Source organism: Sphaeramia orbicularis, chromosome 6, assembly GCF_902148855.1.
Source record: "Sphaeramia orbicularis chromosome 6, fSphaOr1.1, whole genome shotgun sequence".
NCBI lineage: Eukaryota > Metazoa > Chordata > Actinopteri > Kurtiformes > Apogonidae > Sphaeramia > Sphaeramia orbicularis.
This window is the reverse complement of record NC_043962.1, coordinates 31,743,102-31,763,837: the sequence shown is the minus strand read 5'-3', so window position 1 is coordinate 31,763,837 and position 20,736 is coordinate 31,743,102. Positions and strand designations below refer to the sequence as shown.

The 20,736-nt window shown below is 36.4% G+C and overlaps 1 protein-coding gene across 4 annotated transcripts in view; it reads right to left on the bottom strand.

Moving 5' to 3' along the window:
• Positions 1 to 20,736, bottom strand: part of ptprz1a (protein tyrosine phosphatase receptor type Z1a) — a 117,875-nt gene that overhangs the window by 14,089 nt on the left and 83,050 nt on the right. For 3 of the 4 annotated variants that reach the window (XM_030137607.1, XM_030137608.1, XM_030137610.1), the window contains 6 exons: positions 16,409 to 16,547; positions 10,757 to 10,842; positions 9,380 to 9,465; positions 7,222 to 7,242; positions 5,305 to 5,401; positions 650 to 732 (listed from right to left, as the gene is read on the bottom strand). In XM_030137607.1, the coding sequence (XP_029993467.1) occupies positions 650 to 732; positions 5,305 to 5,401; positions 7,222 to 7,242; positions 9,380 to 9,465; positions 10,757 to 10,842; positions 16,409 to 16,547 (512 nt within the window). The remainder of the gene's footprint in view (positions 1 to 649; positions 733 to 5,304; positions 5,402 to 7,221; positions 7,243 to 9,379; positions 9,466 to 10,756; positions 10,843 to 16,408; positions 16,548 to 20,736) is intronic. The other variant, XM_030137609.1, reaches the window with a different exon arrangement.

Sequence of the window (20,736 nt, the reverse complement as noted above, 5' to 3'; positions counted from 1 at the left end):
ACAAGGTTACAAGCCAGAAAAGACAGAGACCCTGCAGTGAGAGCTCTCAATTTTTTAGAATTATTAATAAATTCAAATAAATCTCATCAAGGATAATGTCTTTTTTTTTTTTTTTACTGAAAAGTTGAGAGCGGGCTGAAACCTAGCACATCAGTTTAGTTAAGGCCAGCTGAGGAAAGAGTGTGACATGTTCTCAGCAGAGGGCAGCATTCAATCTCTTCCCTTAATAGATTAGTGACCTTCATATGATTGACAGTATGAAGTTGCCTTCATACTGTGAAACGCAGACAAAAGTGGGAGCTGGAGAGATCCTCAACGTGCTTTTACCAACTTACTAACCTATACGGCAGCTCTCCACTGAGGCCGTGACTGCCACTCACTGTGTTTTTGTTGCCTGTGCCTTTCACAAAACCACATGACACTGGAAATTTGATTTTAATGGATCGCTGACAAGCATAATGGGAAGCCACACAGGTCCCTGATAACAACAGCACATCTAATGAAAAGCTTTAGAAATGAACTGGAGGTGAACGAATCTGGTTTGGGAGAAAGTGGCAAAAAAAAAAAAAAAAAAACGAAGAAGAAAAAAGTTTTGATCGTCAGGGTGAAGATGAAGGCTGCACCTCAGAAAACAAACTGGGAAACTTACATCTACATAGTTTGCGTTGATGTAATCACTTGTCTTCCCTTCTTTGTTGGCCTGTGGTGAGAGTCGCACTCTGCTGTGGTCATCTGAGGGTTAACGACAAAAAAACAGAAACATCATCAGATCAATAAGGATGAATGTTGTTTTTTTTTTTGGCAAATAAAGACTGAGGTTGGGGTTCTGTTCTCCTTAAAACAAACAAATCCAATTAAAAGATGGTGGTATGCAGACAAACATGTATCAGATAATGCACAAATAAAACATAAATGACTGGAAAAAATATTAACTCTAGTGGTGGAAGAAATATTCAGATCAACATTACCTTCTGCTGAAAGAAACAATGTTAAGAGTAAAGAGAAGAAGTGATAAAAAAAAAAAAAAATCCAGCTGTTGCCATGGTTTTCCATGATGGACACGGCTTTGAGAAATTAAAGAAAAACCTTGATCATTTGAATTCATTTGTTTCTTTGACTTTGTCATTGTTTCATCAGTGCGAGCATTCGACTGAAGATCTAAAAATCAGATATTCCCATTTGAGGCGACATGGTGGTGCGGTGGTTTGTACTGGTACCTCACACCAGGAAGGTCCTGGTTCAGTCAAATGTTGTTGCCAGTTTACAGAACTAAACATTATTAACCCTTAAAGATCCAAACAGCCACTGGTGATCAAAAGCATCTACTGATCTACAGTGTTTAATACCTGTTGATCCACTAATCCTATCGGAGGTTAAATACAGTTTCTCAGCTTTTCATGCTAATCAGATATGACCCATTTGGACGTTCAGAGGCTCCGTAGTGAACATAAAAACAATGTCATCTTCTGCAACATTGATTCACTAGTAAAACCCATGGAGTTTGGTAAATAACAGTGGTTGGAGATGTTTGTTTTTCCATTCAGTTATTGGTATATGCTGAAAGTTAGCCTACCTTTTTTTCAGTTTTCTCTGTTTTGATATAATAACCTTTGAATTGACTCTATGTTTATGAACACCTACTGTATGTGATCTCTGAATTAAATAAAGGGAAAATACATGATTTACACTGAAAAATGCAAAATACAGAGGATAATATACAATTAATTGGTGATAAATCACTTAAAGGTTGAGTATAGAGAAAAATTCATTGGGAACACTAATACTAGGTTAACTCATTTTATTTCACCCTTCAGGAAATATGGTCTCTGCATTTTACCGATCCTAGTATACACACAGTAGCCATTAGCATTACCGATTACTTTCAGCATGTAGCACATTGGGAACAGTGAGGTGCCACTGAAGGCACTCACAGACCATCTCCATAGCTTCAGTACTGTGGTTAGGGACACCGACAGGGGAATGAACCTATATATACCTATTTTTAAGACCCTAGACCCTAAAGGAAACCAATGTGGGGCAGAGAAAACAGGTAAACTCAACAAAGAAAGGCTCTCGTCCACCAAAGCGCTAACCACTACGCTACCACGCCACCCCAGATTGTATGTAAATCAAAGAACTACTTGAACAGTTCATGATGCAAGAACAGTAGAGCCATTGGACTGAACTAATGATTCCTGTTTTATAAAACAAAAAAGGTGTTATATACGAGCTATGCCACAGGTGTCAAACACACAGCCCGGGGGCCAAAACCGGCCCGCCAAAGGGTCCAGTCCAGCCCGCAGGATGAATTTGTGAAATGCAAGAATGACACTCAAGATATTAACAGTCAACCCTTTGACTTTAGGGCCCATATAAAGCCCTACTTTAGTGTCAAGTGGGTCAGATCAGTAAAATACTACCATAAAAACCTACAAATAATAACAATTCCAAAATTTTCCTCTGCTTTTGTGTAAAAAAGTGAAATCACATGAAAATGTGTAAAGTTACAACTAGCCTTCCACAAAAAATATGAAAAACTAGAAATGTACTGAGAGAAGTAAGTGCAATATTACCAATACTCTGCCACTTACTAAAATATTTTGTGTATTTTGCAGATCCATTGTGATCTGTAAGTTGTAATGCACATTTACAAATGATAAGTAGAGGCATAATATAGTTAAAATTGCACTTATTTTTCTTAATAAATTTCAGTTTTTTCATGGTTGTTCATGTTATTCACATTTTTAAAAGGACAGTTTATAGATGTAAACATTTCCATAATGTAATTTTACTTTTTTCACTATAAAACACATTGAAATGTTTGGAGTTGGCATTATTTATATATTATTATGCTATTAATTTACTGGTCCGGCCCACTGCAGATCACATTGGGAGGATATGGCCTCTGAACTAAAATGAGTTTGACACCCCTGAGCTATGCTATACATTTTTAGTTGACTCCGCAGTTCAGGTCTTATTTAGACTGAGTTTTTGTTGATGAGTTGATGGTCCCATTACAGTCTGAATAACTGGGTTTGTCGCTGGTTTTGGAAGCTGTGATGCTCACTGCTGTTGATACGTGGAATCCGTTCTAAAATAACAATACTACAAATAAACTATTGAACACTGAGCTCATTTTCACTAGTGTTCTGTATTGTTTTGTTTAGTTTTTTTTAACTAAATTTTCCTCACATATTTTAACCAGATCTTATCTGATACTATATTTCTTGACATATTATGCTATGACCAGAGGTTTCCATCCTCAGTGACAGCAGCCACCACATGTTGGATCTAATCTCTGCTGTCGAAAAAATGTCACAGTTACAGCTATATGTGGATTAGGGACAAATACACAAACCCACTTTCCCACCACTGCATCGACCTCAGTCTGTCAGGCTGATGACAGTCCACACCAGGGCTGGGCTTCTGGAAAACGGTGTTCATTAAAGTGTATCTGTACTGGTCATGCTTACAACACTAATTGTGTTTTGTGTATTACTTAAAAGCAAGAGAGGCGCACATTCAGTAAAAAAAATTAAATTGCCATAAATGCATCACACTGAACACTGGGGGCAGAACCTATGGGGAGCAGCCATTGCTGGCCAGACGTGACGTACCCTCGGTGTTTCCAGGTGAGTGGGAGTAAACAAGCGGTAGTCAGTGAGCAAGACTGAGTAGAGAGCATGACTTTGCACTTCAGCTTTGTACTCCACCATTATCCTAAAGACGTGACCCAGCACTGGCCGATGATATGTCATCTTAGACTGGTGTCTGCTGCACGGGGTCAGTGACCAGTTCATCACAGCCCAGGTAATCTGACAAATCAATGTTACTTTGTCACTACCGGTGCTGGAACAACCCATGAAGGAGGCAACACATCTCTGACTGTGCCTGACTGACATAGCAGTGACTTTTGCCCCTTCTCCACTGCACCTTTCCAGCAGGACTCAAATCGACTTTACATGGTTTTAGGGCTTTTCCACTGGGGGCTGTACTTGGTAACCGTACTTTTTTTTCGTACCGCCTCCGGCGAGGCTTTATCCAAGTTAAGTCGGCACTGAAATTTCACTGCCACTGATTGGTCAGAAGGATTGTCGTCACATGTGCTGGTTCATACTTCTGTATGGCTTCCATAACTCTCCTTTGCTTTTCAAGTAGGTTTCATCTCGCTGCTTGTATCCGTTTCACCATTTCTGTGACAAAAAGCCACAGGCCGAGCAACAAGTACAGCAGCGTTACAGGTTACCATACTGAGGGAGACTTATGTCTAGGGATGGGAATCATTAAGAATTTAATGATTCCGATTCCATTATCGATATTGCTCATCGATCCATTCTCTTATCAATTCTCATCAGGTGAGGGAATAAAAGAGTACAAACAGGTGTGTTTGCATTAACTGTCTTTTAAATTTCCATCTCTGCACAGAAAATATAACACATACAGTATGGACAAATAATAATAACAGATGACGCTGGGCCCGGTGTGGGGGGGGTACATTGAAAGTGAAACTAAAGACGCTTTACTAATTCCTCTATTGCCGCATTTCTACTATGTGGAACCAGCTCGACTCGGCTCGGCTTGTCTCCCGTTGTTGTGCTCCTCATTTCCTTTCCCTTCTTACCTTTGGAAACTTGTATTTGAGGAGTTACGATGTTTGTTGCCCACACCAGAATCGGCCCGGCGTTCACTCTGCCGCTACATTCAAAAGCGCCGCTAAGTAACATATCAAATACGTGACATTCCTGTAAATGATTCACATGCTGTGGACAAATGTTTGAGGATATTGGAGGTATTCCGCCCTTTTGAAGACATGGAAGCTTTGCAAGTGTTCCAAGTAAGTGGACCTGGTGTCGTCTTTTTAGACAGTTTCTGCCTCAACACCATGTTGGTCACGTTCTGACCAAAACAATGCAGCGTATGTGTGATGTCATCGCTCATGCACAACAAAGGTGGAATCGATAAGCAGAATCGTTAAGCAGGCAGGCAAACGATTTCAAGGAATCGAGCTACTGGGAACCAGTTCTCAAAAAGAACCGGTTCTTGATTCCCATCCCTACTTATGTCACCTAAAAATGACATCACAACAGGTTCGACTCCGCTGACCACACCCATCTCACTCATGCTGAGTGATATCAATTGTAGCGGAAAAGCGATGGCACTGTGCCCAACTGTGTAGAGTCGAGTCGAGTCGAACTGATACCATGCAGTGGAAAAGGGGCATTAGTATTGTTTCACTGTGGCTCTCCATAGATTTCACTCTTTTTCCTGTTTTCTTTGTCTTAGGTGCAACAGTGTAAAACTTACAGGCCAAGATGTTGCTGTATCTGTTTTTGTTTTTGTTGTCAGGATGATTGGAGCTGTCAGTTGTCATCCCCATGTCCACAGTGCACACCTGCACCTCCTAAACACAAACACAAACACACACACATCACCAACACTTTTTCAGTGTTATGGACAATTCATGATTTAAGTAATGAACTGTTTTCCGGAGACAAAGACAGTGTAGACAAAGTCCCACCCCTTTAGCTGTGAATGAGTCCTAACTGGAGCAGTAGTCCATGACAAGAGACAAATCCTATTTTAATCCCATTTTCCTCGTGCCAACATTTACACATATTAAATTTTTTTAATTTAAAGATGGTTTTATGAGCCAAAAAAGTGGCGATTTGAGACGAAGATAATAAAGGGACATCCAGTTATGTGTTTAATTGTCTATGTGCATGTGATTCACGTCACTAACACCATATTATCTTAATCTTTGACAGTATGGTAAAAAAAAAAAAACAACAACTATTAATCCATAAAGACCCAGATATCCACTGGCGACCAGTATCACCTACTGATCTAAAATGTTTAATACCTGTTGATCCACTAATCCTATCAATACATGTAAATAATTGGTGTAAAATGCAGTTTGTCGTCTTTTCATGGTCATCAGATATGACACATTTGGATGTTCAGAGGCTCTATAGTTACCATGGAGACACCGTCATCTTCTACAACATTGATTCACCAGTAAAGTTGGATCAATGACAGTGGATGGAGACACTGGGTTTAAGTTCAATTAACGATACATTTTACTGAAAAAGTCAGTTTTTCTGCAGTTTTCTCTTTTTCTGATAAAATAACCCTCAACTTTAATCTGAGCTTTTATGAAAATCTACATGATCAGTAAATGAAATACAGGAAAAGACCTGATTTTCACTCAAAAATGCAAAATACAGAGTAAATTGAGCTCTAGGTCTTTATAGGTTAAAAGAGGTGAAAATCACTACAGTCTGGTCATGTTGAAGAGATGATGATGTCACCTCTGCAACTTTCAAGTCTTTATATTTAGGTATTCTCCCAGTCTGACATTTCAGCTGTTTTACCACAAACTGACATATGTGTAAATGATGCAGAATTTAGAAGAAATAAAATATTTGTCTCTTGTGATTGACTATCATACGATATTTTGGGAGGATTTTTTTCTCCCCAAAATATGGTCCCATGGTGAATCACAACAGGAAGTTGCTATAAAAACTGAAAACGAAGTTTGATTGGAGGATACTCTTCACTCTTTTCTCTTTACTACGACTATGACTGAAGAAACATATTCACGTTAACATAATACCAGAAGCAAATAGAATACATTTTGTCTTTAAGTGCTTTAGGCATTTCATGATTTTCAGTGAGAAAAGCCTTGATTTACCATATTAATTCAGTATTTTGCACAGTCCTAACAAAACAAATTTACTTTACAAGTTATGATCCATTACAGTTCATTGACATTCTGTTATTTTTACCTTGGTCCTTTTTTATGACAAATATATTGGCTTTTCATTCACCAAAAATACAAAATGAAAGACGAAAAAAATCACTCTGCTTAACTTACTAGCAGAAATATAGATGTTTTTTTTTCATAACAAACAAATTCATCATTTCAGATTTTAATTTCTTGCCTTATTATTTACTTTTCTTATTTTCCTCTTTTATTCAGTTATTAATTCCTTGCTTCCTTTCTGCCTTTGTCCTTTCCTTTCCTTTCGCTTCATCACACCTGAATAGATACCAGCAATCAGAAATGGAAAACGTTGATCACAGCTGAAAGATGCCATTTTGGTGTCAGAAAGCAGCTATGTTCACATTAACCATCAGAACAGTGCACAGGACAGGACACAGAGCTGAAACACAGCAGAGCGTCTTATCAGTGAACCAGACGACAGGAGGAGAGCGTCTTACCTCGTAACTCTCCTTCAGTATCTAAAGATGAGGGTGAGGAAGCAGCAGGCAGTCAGCGGGACGTTTCCGTGACAACACAGTCAACCAAAGAGGTGCAAAAAGACAAATTACAAGACACACAAATAACAAACGAGTGCACTAAGTCATCTCACAGTACAGCTCATGCTTCTGCCAAACAAAAAGAGGAATAGTTCCACATTCTGGAAAAGTCTTGATCCCCCAGAATTCACATCAGTAAAATGAAAACAAAAGGAGTCTTTTCCATGAATGTTGAACTCTTCCTTTAAAGGGACTATATATATTAAAGAAGACTCAGAGGGGAAAAACAGGTAAAGTACTATAAATGTAGATTACGTGTGGGTTGGGAGTTAACTGCATTGCATTATGGGTACATCACTGTTTTTTTTTTTCTCCATTCCTGTCTGTCACACCTTCTTTTGCACCATCTTCTAACTTTTTTATGCTCTTTTCAGTTCTGTCTTCTTCTCTGTACATATCTTTCTATCATCCCCATCATTCCTTTTGCACTTTGTTTCTCAAATTTTTTGTTCTTAGTATTTGTAAATTCATTTTTTGTCTCTCTTGTCTCTATCTTCTTTCCAGATTTAAAGATTCAAGAATTCAAGAATGCACATAACACACAGAAAGCTGAGATACCATTTCTCTACCACTTTGTTAAATGCCATGCATTTTGAAAAAGGGGTAAAAATAAAATAAGATAATTAAATGGTATAAAGACTAAACTATGATAGAATATAAAGTGTACATTCTATCTATTTCATATCAGTCTATTTACAGTTGAAGTAGTGCAATACAGTAATGGTTATGAGGTTTGGAGGTGCATAATGGAACCAAACAACAACAGATATGGCATTAGTATGATAGCATATATAGTTGTGATAGTGTTTATTATAAAGTAACTGGAGGGATAGAGGTCTCTACTACTGGGTATTAACAACTGCAGTAGTAGTATATCCACCAATAGTACTTGGAGTGGTAGTATTAACAGTTAACTGATAACAGCTATGGGTATTTGTACTTATACCAGTAACAGCAGTTCTAGTTTTTAACAGTTATATTACAATTTGCTAGGCACTGATGTGTCCCCCCCCCCCCTGCACCCACTCGCTTTCTCTCTCTCTTTCTCTTCCTTTAACCCTCTCTCTTTAACCCCCGCTGGTCAAGGCAGATGACCATCCTCCAAGGCTTTTGCCTGTTAAAAGGAACTTTATCCTCACCACTGTCACCATGTGTTTGCTCCTGGAGGATTCTGTTAGTGTCTGTGAATTGGCTTAAGAGTCCGGTTTAGACCAGCTCTATATGTTTAGTGTCATGAGATAACTTTTGTTATGATTTGCCGCTATATAAATAAAATTGGATTTGATTATTTGGTAGCACAGTACAAACTTTTTGCTTGCTTTCTCCATTTTCATTCTTTGCTCTGTCTTCTATCTCTCTTCTTTAACCATTAAAGACCCAAACATCCACTGGTGACCAAAAGCATCTACTGATCTAAACTGTTTAATATCTGTTGATCCACTAATCCTATCAATACAGGTAAATATTTGGTGTCAAATACAGTTTATCATCTTTTCATGGTCATCAGGTATGACCAATTTGGATGTTCAGAGGCTCCATAGTGAACGTGCAAACACCGGCATCTTCTACAACATTGATTCATCAGTAAAACCCATGGAGTTGGATCAATGACAGTGGATGGAGACACTTGGTTTCTGTTCAGTTAATGACATATTTGACTGAAAAAGTCACTTTTTCTTCAGTTTTTTCTGTTTTAGATATAAAAACCCTCAACTTATCAACCTATCTGAATATTAATCTGAATATTAATATATTATATATTTTATATATATATCATAAATGGTGATAAATCACTTATGGGTTGAACATCGATCCCCAAACACTTAAAATAATGTTAACAACCCATTTTTGGATTAATATTAACCCAACAAGCTCTGCATTAGTCACATGATGTTGAAGCCTTCTGCTAAGCTTCCCCTGGTTAAATATGACACAGTCACAGCTCGTCATGCAACATGCAGATGACAACATGATGACAATCAGACACGATCATCACAAAAACAATATAGTTAACTTTCACTTGGGTGTTAAAACTGTAGTTATGTTTCTGGTTTCGTACCTCAAACTCTCGCTGGAAGCCCAGGGTGTCATGAAGTTCTGCCACATGTTGGACAAAGTCCTTCACCGGAAACACAGTCTGATCATCTGAAACATATTCAGTGAAAGAGGAGATGACGAAGACTGTAATCGTCTGTTATTATGCAAAATTATTAAATACTTCGTACATTAATGTGATTATGAATATTGGCAGATTGTGATACAAAAAAAGGGAAAGTGACTCAGTGAAGAGAGGTTGGATTCTGAGATCAAACTGATGAAACTTATGCAAATTCATAGTTTATTTTCCATCCAGAAGATTTTTTAATCAGTGAAAACATTTTTACTTATTCTTTTTTTTTTTTCCAAAAAGGTTTTAGAGTTTTTTCGCAAAACCAGCACACTTTTGAAAGTACCTTCAGCATTAACACTTTCATTTTGGAGAGTTTGCAAAGTGTTAAGACAGATATTACTAAAAATCCAAACATTAATTGAACCAAAAGAAAGAACATAACATGCTGTGCACTTTTAATCCCCCTCGGTCAAATATAGTGTAAGATTCTGTTGAAAGTTACTGCCCTATAATTTAGATTAGATTGTCTTTGTGTAAATCTTGTTACAATTATGAAAGTACTCAGGTATTATAACTGCACAAGCCCCACGGCCATTTAACCTTGAAAAAGTAGGTCAAGGTCACCTAGTTTCAACAGGCTTTTGCTCCATGCCAAGATGCATCCACAGTATACATTTGGTGCAGATATGTCAATGCATTCTACATGTAATGCAATTATGTCGTTGAATGGACAGACAGACAGACGAAAAAATGATTATAATACCCTTCAGCCAAGGGGTAAAAACTGAAGAACTTTCCTTGCCACCTTCTTTCATTTCCTTCTTTTGTTTCTTTTGTTAATTTCCTTCCTTCTTTTTGTTAATTTCCTTCTTTTATTCCTTCCCTTCTTTCAAACCTCAGTTGGTATAATTCAGTGAGTCAAGGACAATTCATACACTATCTGCTTTATAGGGATTAATAAACTCTATTAATCCTTTCCCACATTTTTCAAAGATATGTGATTCAAGTCTCAAATCAAATGCTCATTTTTACTTTACAAAAATGTCATACGTCACATTAAACCAGGACATATATTATATATGCGATGGTATCTGGAAAATGAAGATTTTTAAATAGTAAAGGAACTGAAATGAAGAGCATTTCAGAAATTATTTAATTTATAACAGATGTAACATTTTTTTTATGAAGCAAGGACATTGTCATGAGGTGAACATGTTTTAGAATGAGAGAATAATAAGAGGTAAAGATATTTTTCTCAGAAGAATAAGGATTTATGAGCCAGATATGAGTCAGAAAAGAACTTTTGTCCATAAACTTGTGTGTTACCTGATGTTAACATGACTGTTGATGGGGCGATGACTCTCGGTGATGAGTTGTCATCGATGTAGAAATGAGCGGTCTGAAAACATGTTCTGCACAGAAAACATGCACATTTTTATTTACAAAAACTGTATGAACTGCAGTCATATTCATACATTCAGCTTTACATAAACCTTATAAAACACATACATAAACAATCAGAAAATAATATTAATAATAAAAAAGTAATAATAATATCCAAGTATCTCATACAGTATTCAATAAATGTAAAGAAAATATGGCTCTAATCCTGAAAAATAAATGAAAGGAAAAAAAACAAGAATATATTTGTACTGCATTGACTCTGACCCTGTAAAACCAGCTTTGAGATGGAAGAAGCTTTTGTTTTTATACAACACGACGTTAGCCCAGATTCTGGAGAATACACGTTAATCTTCACCAAAACACAGGAAAAAAGATGTTCAGTTAATCCTTGACAAGTTTCTAAACGGATCAGATTGGCTCTGTGTTGTCTCATCCAGGAATGGGCATCAGGGATTATCACAGCCAAAAAAAAAAAAAAAAAAAAAAATTCCCAAAAAACCCGAAAAATGTTTCAGCTGTGAGATTTGAGAATGAAAAAAAAAAGGATGAAATTGGGATTTTTTTTTTTTTTTTTAATTCTTATTGTTACCATTATAATTATCACCATGATTGTTACTGTTTGTATTGTTGATACTTTCTTGTGAGGGTCTTGGCCACCTTCTTTCTTGCTCTCTCCCCTTCACCCCGCCAAGTCAGGTCCAGCATTGATATGTGGTTCAACAAAACTCATAATAAAGACAGTAGAATATCAAGGGGAGCTTCATGTACTTTATGAAGTTACCCAATTGGCAAAGAAAATTTGTTCAGCACCAAAAGGCACCCAGACTACCATTCTGCTGTTATGATGATGGACAAGACAAGTTAAAAAAAAAAAAAAAAAGAAATTGGGATTTAATTGGTGACATAATGCTTTGTCACCACTGATGTTTTAATTCATTTAAATATTTGTTTTATGAAAAATTAAAATGTGCTACTTTTTCAATGTTATTCAGTATTCTTACATTGTTAATGTTTGCTGAATTCTGTTCTTTTGTGTGTGTTTTTACTATAGGATATGAAGATGGCGGTGCTTTGTCCACTTTTTGATTCTGTCTGAATTGTCTGAACATCTATTGGATGGATTGCCTTGGTGTAAAAGGTAAAAGGCTGCACAAATAACTAAATAAATAATATAAATCATTTCTTTGTTACTTTAGAAGAGAAAGGAAGTGAGCTTTTAGCTTTGCTGCCCCCTCTGCCTGGAATTCACTCCAAGTGGAGCTGAAAATGCCAGAACTCATGTCATTTCAAGCTTTTTGCTCCATCTTATGGACAAGACAACAAGAATCAATCAGACAATGCCTGTGTTTTTAAATTGCTGTGACCTCAACTAAATTTTTGCACTTTATCAACTGCAACTTAAAAAACTGTCTAACTTTTGTGTTATTACCATGTAATTACTGTTTGTTTTAATTTATTGTTAGTCCCTGTCTGTAATACCTGTTTTCTTTCTTGGCCTGTGCCGCTGACCTCTTGGCCAGATCACCCTTCTAAAAGAGATCTCGATCTCAATGGGATTCTGTCTGGTTAAATAAAGTACCAAAAAAATTATCAAGAAATGCAAATTATTAAACAATTTAAAAAAAAAATTTATATTCATTTATTGAAACCTATTATAAATATTTTTCTATTAAAATAGTTTTCAAAGACAGATTTTAGTCATTCTTTTATCTTTTGCATGATGAACTTCTCTCTGCTTAGATGTTGCTGACGTTAACCTGTTTGTTTAATTAATTACCAGGCAATGTGCACCAGTCAACATCACACCTGCTGTTCCAAACCTCTGCTCAGTATGAAAATAACTAAAAATATGGACACTCTAAAGTTGAGAACACTTATGTCTGCACTTTTGTTGAACGTCTTTAATAGATGTTCTAAAAATCCCATTGACAGAAAACCTGAGTTAGATAGATTTGATCTGTAATGCACTAAACTCATTAAAGTATCTTCCGGTGTGCTGTACATCTCTACTAAAAGCCCCTCAAACTGTTTGACCTCCAATGCACAGCAACCGAAAAGTGTCCAAATGAGCACCGTGTTGTCAGTGAAAAAGGACATAACACCAACAAGGATTAGTGCAGTTTGGCCTCCCGCCGCTCGCCCTACAAGATGCTGACACGACTCTTTCTGTCCGACATAATCAGGCGGATGTCCTTTTCTATCCCAGACCCTTTCTGGACGCTCCGGGCTGAAGCAGAGGTACATCCGTCACCGAGGATTAATCCCCCCTGCTCCTCAGATTATTACTGGCTTAGCACTGCTCAATCTTGGAGATACAACAACAAGCAGAGCGCAAAACAAGAACAATATGTCAACGCACCAGATGAGAAATGTACAGTCTGAGAAAAATATGACTAAAAGTGTTTACACTACATTTGACAGCATGTCCTTGATTGGATTTCTGAAGTTGGTTATTTCACGGTCTGAGTGGGCAGCAGGGTTTTTTTTTTTTTTTTCCCTCAGAGAAGATGTTTTCACCACAAAAAGAAAAGAAACTTTTGGGTTTATGCCCTAAACAGGAAAAAAAAATAACTTTTGAACTATTCATATTGAAACTTTTGTCTGCTCTAAATCTAGTATTTCAAAACAGCATCTCTCAAGGTCGGTCGACAGGAATCAAAAACACTGAAAGGCTTCATTCAATCTGCTGGCAGATACATCAGCAGCACAACACAGGGGGTATTGTCAGTTAAGGGCCTGTTGGTGCACAAACACACACAGACACACACATGAACACAAATAACAACAACACTTAGCACAATGTAAGATCAAAACAGAGCTCATGTTGAAGGAGATTAAGCCTCGCACACAAATATGAGTCTTCTATCGACCACTTCACAGCCCCCCCCCCCCCTTATATCAGCTATGACGGGGTTAAAGGGCAGGGAGTGAGAGCTGAGCCTCCAGTGGACCAGTGTGATTTTATAAATACTGATAAATTATACACACTTTTACATGTAGTGTTTGAACACCAAAATACACCTGAGCTTCTCTAAAAAAGGCAGTTATTATTTATTTATTAATTTTTCTCCCCTCAAAAAATCAAAAACGATGACCTTTCTGATGTGGCAAAATATAAAGATGTAAAACACAGCAATGGACAGGAAAACAGCTCCCTAAAAGTGAATGTAAAATATGTTGGCTGCCCCCTTGTGGCTTGTTGTAGTATAGGTCATAACCCTGCCCCGTCTTATTATTCAATGGGACGTGGTTTTATTTTCCCAAAAGTGATTTCTGTATTTTTACATAGATTTTTTCATTCATCATATTAAAGTTGTCATGTTTCACATTTACTACTATGTCTATTTTCATGTTAAATCTACTGCTCATGTTTAAGGTTGAGCTATACTTCATATACTGTTGGCAGTTTAGTCATTAACCCATAAAGACCCAAAAATCCACTGTTCATCTCATTCAAAATCATCTACTGATCTGAACTGTTTAATACCTGTGGATCCACTAATTCTATCAATACATGGAAATAATCGCAGTAAAGCGCAGTTTCTCAGCTTTAAATCATAATCAGATATGACCCATTTGGACGTTCAGAGGCGCCGTAGTGACCATAGAAATGCCATTATCTTCTACAATATTGTATCACCACTAAAACCCATGGGGTTGGATCAATGACAGTGGATGGACACACTTGTTTGTACATTCAGTTTTTGAGATCTTTGCTGAAAAAGTCACTTTTTCATTTTTTTTTCTGTTTCTGATATAATAAGTTTTTAGTTTTTATAAACATCTACATAATCAGCAAAATAAATATAGAAAAATACATGATTTACACTGAAAAATGCTAAATGCAGAGGATAATATTATCATAAATGGTGATAAATTGCTTTAAAAGGTTAAATATAAAGAAAAATTCATTTAGGAACTACCACAAAAGTAGGACTGGGCCTTTATGGATTAGTAAATTCATCATATGTTTGCAGTGTCATCATCCAGAGAGTACCACATTTCTCTTAAAAGTCAACTTTTCATGAGCTCAGCAAAACAGAGGGAACATTTTGTAGTGGTAAAATCTATTTTAGGTGTTTCTGGGGTTTATAGAGTCATTTAAAGTTGATTTTAAATAAAGCATCATAAAAGCAGTAAAATTGGTAAAGGATGACTTAAAGGTATATGTGTAAAATAATATAATGTTTGCTAATTTAATGGTTTTTGTGTAAAGTTTTTGTTAGGATGGTGTGCATGATGGTAAGATGGTGTTAATTCTACACATGGTTCAAGAAGTTCAATGTGATAAACGATGTTTATAATTCGTGCTGTATTTAATATTTCTTTTTTGCTAACTTGGACAATGTGATGCATTTCAGACACTTAATCAAACATATATTTCAGGGGGACAAAGGATAAGATGTAGAGAACAGACCTTTACAGACATAAGTCTCTTAAAAGACAAAAGAATCATTTCTTCAATGTGTAAATATACAGGTTGACCACGGAGTGCACGGAAGCTCAAGGAAGCATCTCAAAGCCCATTTATTAGCTATAAGGGACAAAGATTTATCACAAAAGCTGGATGAATCTGGGTAAGAGGGTGTTTTTTTTGTTCTAATACCAGAATCCTTATCTGTAACCTCTGTAGATGAATAGATGAAAGATGAACTGTGTTAATACGACGGAAATTACAAGTACAAACTGTGCCTCCTCTGACACATCAAGGGGTGTATAAGTGGTAAAAGTTGATGTCTCAATAACTATGTGTAAACAAAATAAGGGACCCTCAGCTTTTCTTTTCTTTTCTTTTCTTTATCATGGACTTAAGTATGTAGTTAACTCAATGCTTTAAGGATAATTTCTACATCAACTTTTATGTTTTTTTATATATATTTCTCTTGGAAACTCAATGAACTTATTTTTTATTAAAAAAATCTGACATTTATTGGGTGTATCTGCTGCTATGCTCACATGTTAGAACCTCTCTATTGCCTGGCATTAGCCTAAGAGACCTTCAGACTGAAGGATGCTTCCATTATTTGGGATTTCTTTAAAGTTTCATGGTGTCTTTCACCAGTTTTCACATCAGTGTTCTGATAGACAGAAATAAAAGTTAAAAAGGGAACACTGGCTTTTGCTCTGTTGGACCACCACCCAGCTATAACTGCCCTGTTTTCAGCTTTGTGACACAGCATTTTCCTGAGTTTTTCAAGAGTTGAAGAAGGAGATTTTTCTTTCAAACGTTGAAAAACATCATCCTTCAGTTGAAATCAGCTAGTTATTTAGCTTTAGAATGAGCAAAACGCACACTTAATACTTCAGGTTATCATAAACATATAAAACCAAGACATGTTGAAATATGTGTTTGCACTGAATAGGAAAGAGATGAAAAATTAATCTGACAAGTAATTATACCTGTCAGAAAAAATGTACAAAATGAGTATAAAGTATAATATTTACCTCTGCAATGCACTGATGTACACGAATAAATAAAACACGAGAATGCATTAAGTGAAAATACTCAAGTCGAGTACAAATGACTTAAATTTCTACTTGACGAAAAGTACTAGTCACATCACTGTTTCTGACCTCCAGTAGATGAGGATGCTGATGAGGACGATGAGGCCGAAGACGGTGAGGGTGGAGATGACGGCCAGAGGAACCACAGCCTTCCTCTCCCTTTCCCTGATTGAGCCCACCCGCGACTCATGGCTGCTGTTACTGGCATCTGGATGTTGAGAAAAATAAGTAAAGGACAGCGGAGAGAGGTTAAACTCATGACAGAGTGAGTTATACCTGCCACCTGAAGCACACCGGAGGATTAAACGTCAGAGGCAAAGCAGCTCTGGTTGCAGGAATGTATTAGATTGGACTTTAATGGGTAAACGTAGGGAGCAAAATGTATGATTAAACTTGTTTTGGCATCCATTTTCAATGATTAATGAAGGTACAAATAATTTGGCAGCATGTGACCCTCAAAGGTTGAAACCATTGTTTAATATTTTACAGAAATATTCAATAACATTTGAACTAATCCAACTTATATGTATTAAAAAGAAGTCAGTTAAAGTGGAATTATTCAGCTCTGAAACGATTGGTACCATTTGGTTTTTTTTGACATTCAGAGGCTCTGTATTGAACGCAACATTGATTCACCAATAAAACCCATTTTATTTTGACAAATCACTTGTTTCTATGTTCAGTTAATGCTATATTTTGTTAAAAAAGTCACCTACGCTTCAGTTTCTCCTATTCTGATATAATAACCCTTTTGAATTTACCTACAAATGAGTGGAGTAAAATAATAAATCACTTAGGAAAGGTCAGATGTAGAGAAGATTTCCCCTGAATGCCATCACAAAAAATAGAGCAACACTGACTCAATATGATCTGAGTCAATAAATGACTGCGAAGAAAGGTCATATGTTAACACAAACTCACTGAAATGTATAAAACATTTATGCCCAACGTATAAAATGAGAAAAGCCAAACTTTTTGTGTGATGTTTTGTGCGAATTGTACGGTAAAAACACTAGATTTTTAAAAGCAGTTTTCTGCTATTTTCTTATAACATTCATCCATTTTCAGCTTCAACAAATTGTAAAAATGTGACTTTAAGTGGACATGACGAAACTCCTTTATCAGAAAAATGAAATACATTGAAACTGTTCTTTCCTTTTTCATGAGGCTCAATATGTTACAATCACAAATGTCTGTTTTTTAGCTCTAGGAAAAAGTTTTTGTCTGGTCCTGTAGACGTATTTTAGCCTAAAAAGAAGGATTTAAAAGGATTTACTAGATAAGTTGTTTTCACTCTGCAGGAAATGTGGCTACAATTAAGGATAAGGAATGATTAGTGATCCCTGAAACTTAGCTTCTTAACAAATACTGATGTTTACGAGGTGATTGTAGAGTGGGATGAGAAACAAAACAGCGGCTGGCTGCGATTCACAAAAAAAACAAAAACAAAACCTGAATAATGACTTGTATAATAAATATGTATAGAGTTTGTATTGTTTTTATTATTATTATTTTATATTGTTTTTTGCGTTATCTTTATGCATGCACACTTTTTCTTGCATTTTATTCTGTCTTGATTGTCTAATGTAATGTAATGTAATCTATGTTTAATCCAAATTTGTGGACAGTTTGGTGTTTGAATGTAACTTGTCTGACTATGTGTGGTATTAAATAACACTGAACCGACAACACTGGTCTACAATTTTTTAGAAATGATTTGCTTCAGACATTAAATGTGCTAAATGTTACGTATTTTAATAAGATTAATTGGAAAATAAATGACAAAAGTGCCAGTTTGCTCATGTTTTCAAGGTATATGATAAAGTGTTATTACACATATATATTGGTTTATATACATTTATATAATAGTTTTATAAATCTTCCACTAAATACAGCCTGTAAAGTGAATGTATTCTAATGTGCAGACAGTGTTTTGAAATAGATCTTGTAGCTCTGAGACAAATATTCCTTTTGAGTCAAACCCATTCTCTCGTTAATTCTTGAATTTCACATTTTGACCCAAGGCTGTATCTTGGAAACTTCAGCCAACCAGCATTTTTGACTTGACTTTTCTTCATCAGTGACTCTCATGTGGTAAAATTTCATTACTTTTATTCTGGAAGCATTTTCCTTGTAGACCAGTGCAATATTTCACAAGTAATTTTATGCCAAAAATTTTAATACATGTCCCCTGCTGTCTTTATATATGATTTACCCAAATTATAGACTGTCCCAATGATTTGACATCATATTTAGAAACGGTATGAGACATGAAAAGGATGACCATTAACTCCGCCAATCGTCTCATTCCCACCTGCAGAGCAACTTGTCCTCCTTGAACTGTTTGCACAACTAAAACTCTGACATTCTCCAACCAGTAATATCTACTCCAGAAAGAAACATGAACCGTATTAACATCCGAGCACCCAAACACAGCGTCTCGCCATTCACGCTCAGCCACCCACCCCATAAACACTAAACTCAGCACATTCAAACCACCTGCTGAACCACTTCAATGAAACACAGAAGTGCACAAAGGCTCTTCATCAGAAGACCATCACAGATCAGGAGAGGTCAAATTCATCAAACTGCAGCAGCACACAATCAGAAGTGAGCCAGTGTCAAACAAGCAGAATAATTCTAAGTGTGAATAAGGAGACGGCTGAACCTGACCTTAGTGAGCTGCTGTTACTGAATCCCCCCTTTTATAATCTGCTTACGGGAACGGAAAACACTAGTATAGATTAACCTTGACTGGATGTTTGTCAGAACTTACCCCTTCTACACAAACTGACTCAGTTCAGCTGTGAATGTCTGGGTCAGCACTGTTTAGCTCAAAGAACCTGTTGTGCACATTCTACTCCGAGTAAAACCCATTCATTCATTCATCCATGCAAAAAGATATTTGTCTGCTCCTTAAAAAAGCCTGGACACACACACGGATGAGAATGGAGGAAAAGGAAAGAAAATTCATGTTCGGAAGATGGAAAGGATGATTCTTTTCCTCAGAAATTGAAGAAACACCACAGCTCAAAGGAGATTGGATGAAAAGTGAGGACACAGAACTGTACTAAAAGTGTGCGCTTAAAAAGATTTCAGATTAAAAGATAAAGACAGAGTTCAGTTATTGTACGTCTCAGAGAAAGACGGTATTTTTTCATAAGAGCCATTCTAGTGCTTTTGCACATAATGAGTCAAAGAGCTTTGGATGTGAAAACTGCTAAGAAGCCGAGTGGAGATGTCAAAGATAAATGTTTATATTGAAAGATAACAATTGACGGACAGTTGTGGTAATTATGGAAAAGTAAGGAATAAATGTGTGAAACAAATGAATTAAAAGTCATCACTAAGTTGTTTCAATTGATGGATGAATTTTAAAAATAAACAGAGGATGATGTTTTGATAAATCTGTAGTACAAATGTAAGTCACCCACACATTTACAGGTCAATTTTATGAGAAAAAACTGTAATCTTATCTATTTTATATTAATGTTAAATAATGTTCAATACAAAGCACAGTAAATCACAAAATAAATGATTGAAAAGGTACTTTAGTTTCCTTAAAGAGCTGCCAGGGTCCATCAGACAAATTAGGTGAATGACAACTTCTATCTTGGATTCTTTGGTTAAAAATGTTGTTTCAAAGGGCTTTTCAATCTGTACAGAACTCCTGACCTGTGAGTCAACTTAAAGACAAAAACAATACCCCATCTTAGAAAACAACCTTTTAAATTTCTCTTCTAAGAAATCTGTTTTTGTCATGTACTCGTGTAGCAGCACAGAGGCCATTTTCAACAGCTCTTCACGACCCAAACAACCACAGACTTACCCAGAAGTTCAGCACTGTGGGATGCGTTACTGGAAAATCAAAACATAAAGGATCAAATGATGAGCAAACACTAGACGGAAATTAAAATTTAAAAAGTCTCACACAAGTGTCCTTGAGTACAATGCCAAAAGAGTTTTCAAAAGATTACCATGAAACTCTGAAGTAATTGCATCAACTTGTGAGAAAACTTTGAAGTGGCAAAAGTTTGAGGTTAAAATATGGGAATATTTATAGTTGTTTTAACTGGCTTCAGAATGGAATAAAATGTGCAAAGACACTAGAACAGCCCTTTAATATTAAGTCATTCCACCGAAATCTAAAAAGACATGTAGAAAACAGTCGTTTATCGTAAATTATGCAATGGCTTATTGAGAAAAACCCTCCGATAAGGACTGATCTGGTAAAACTAGACTAAACTAAAAGTCTCAGGGTTACAGAATTCTGTTACTAATCCCTGTGGATTTTAAAGCATCTCTGACAGTTTGCAGGGTGGTTGGAACTTTCAGGATGTAGAAGGGGTCAGTTAGTTACTGAAGAACTCTGCTGCCCTCTAGTGGCCATTGCAGGA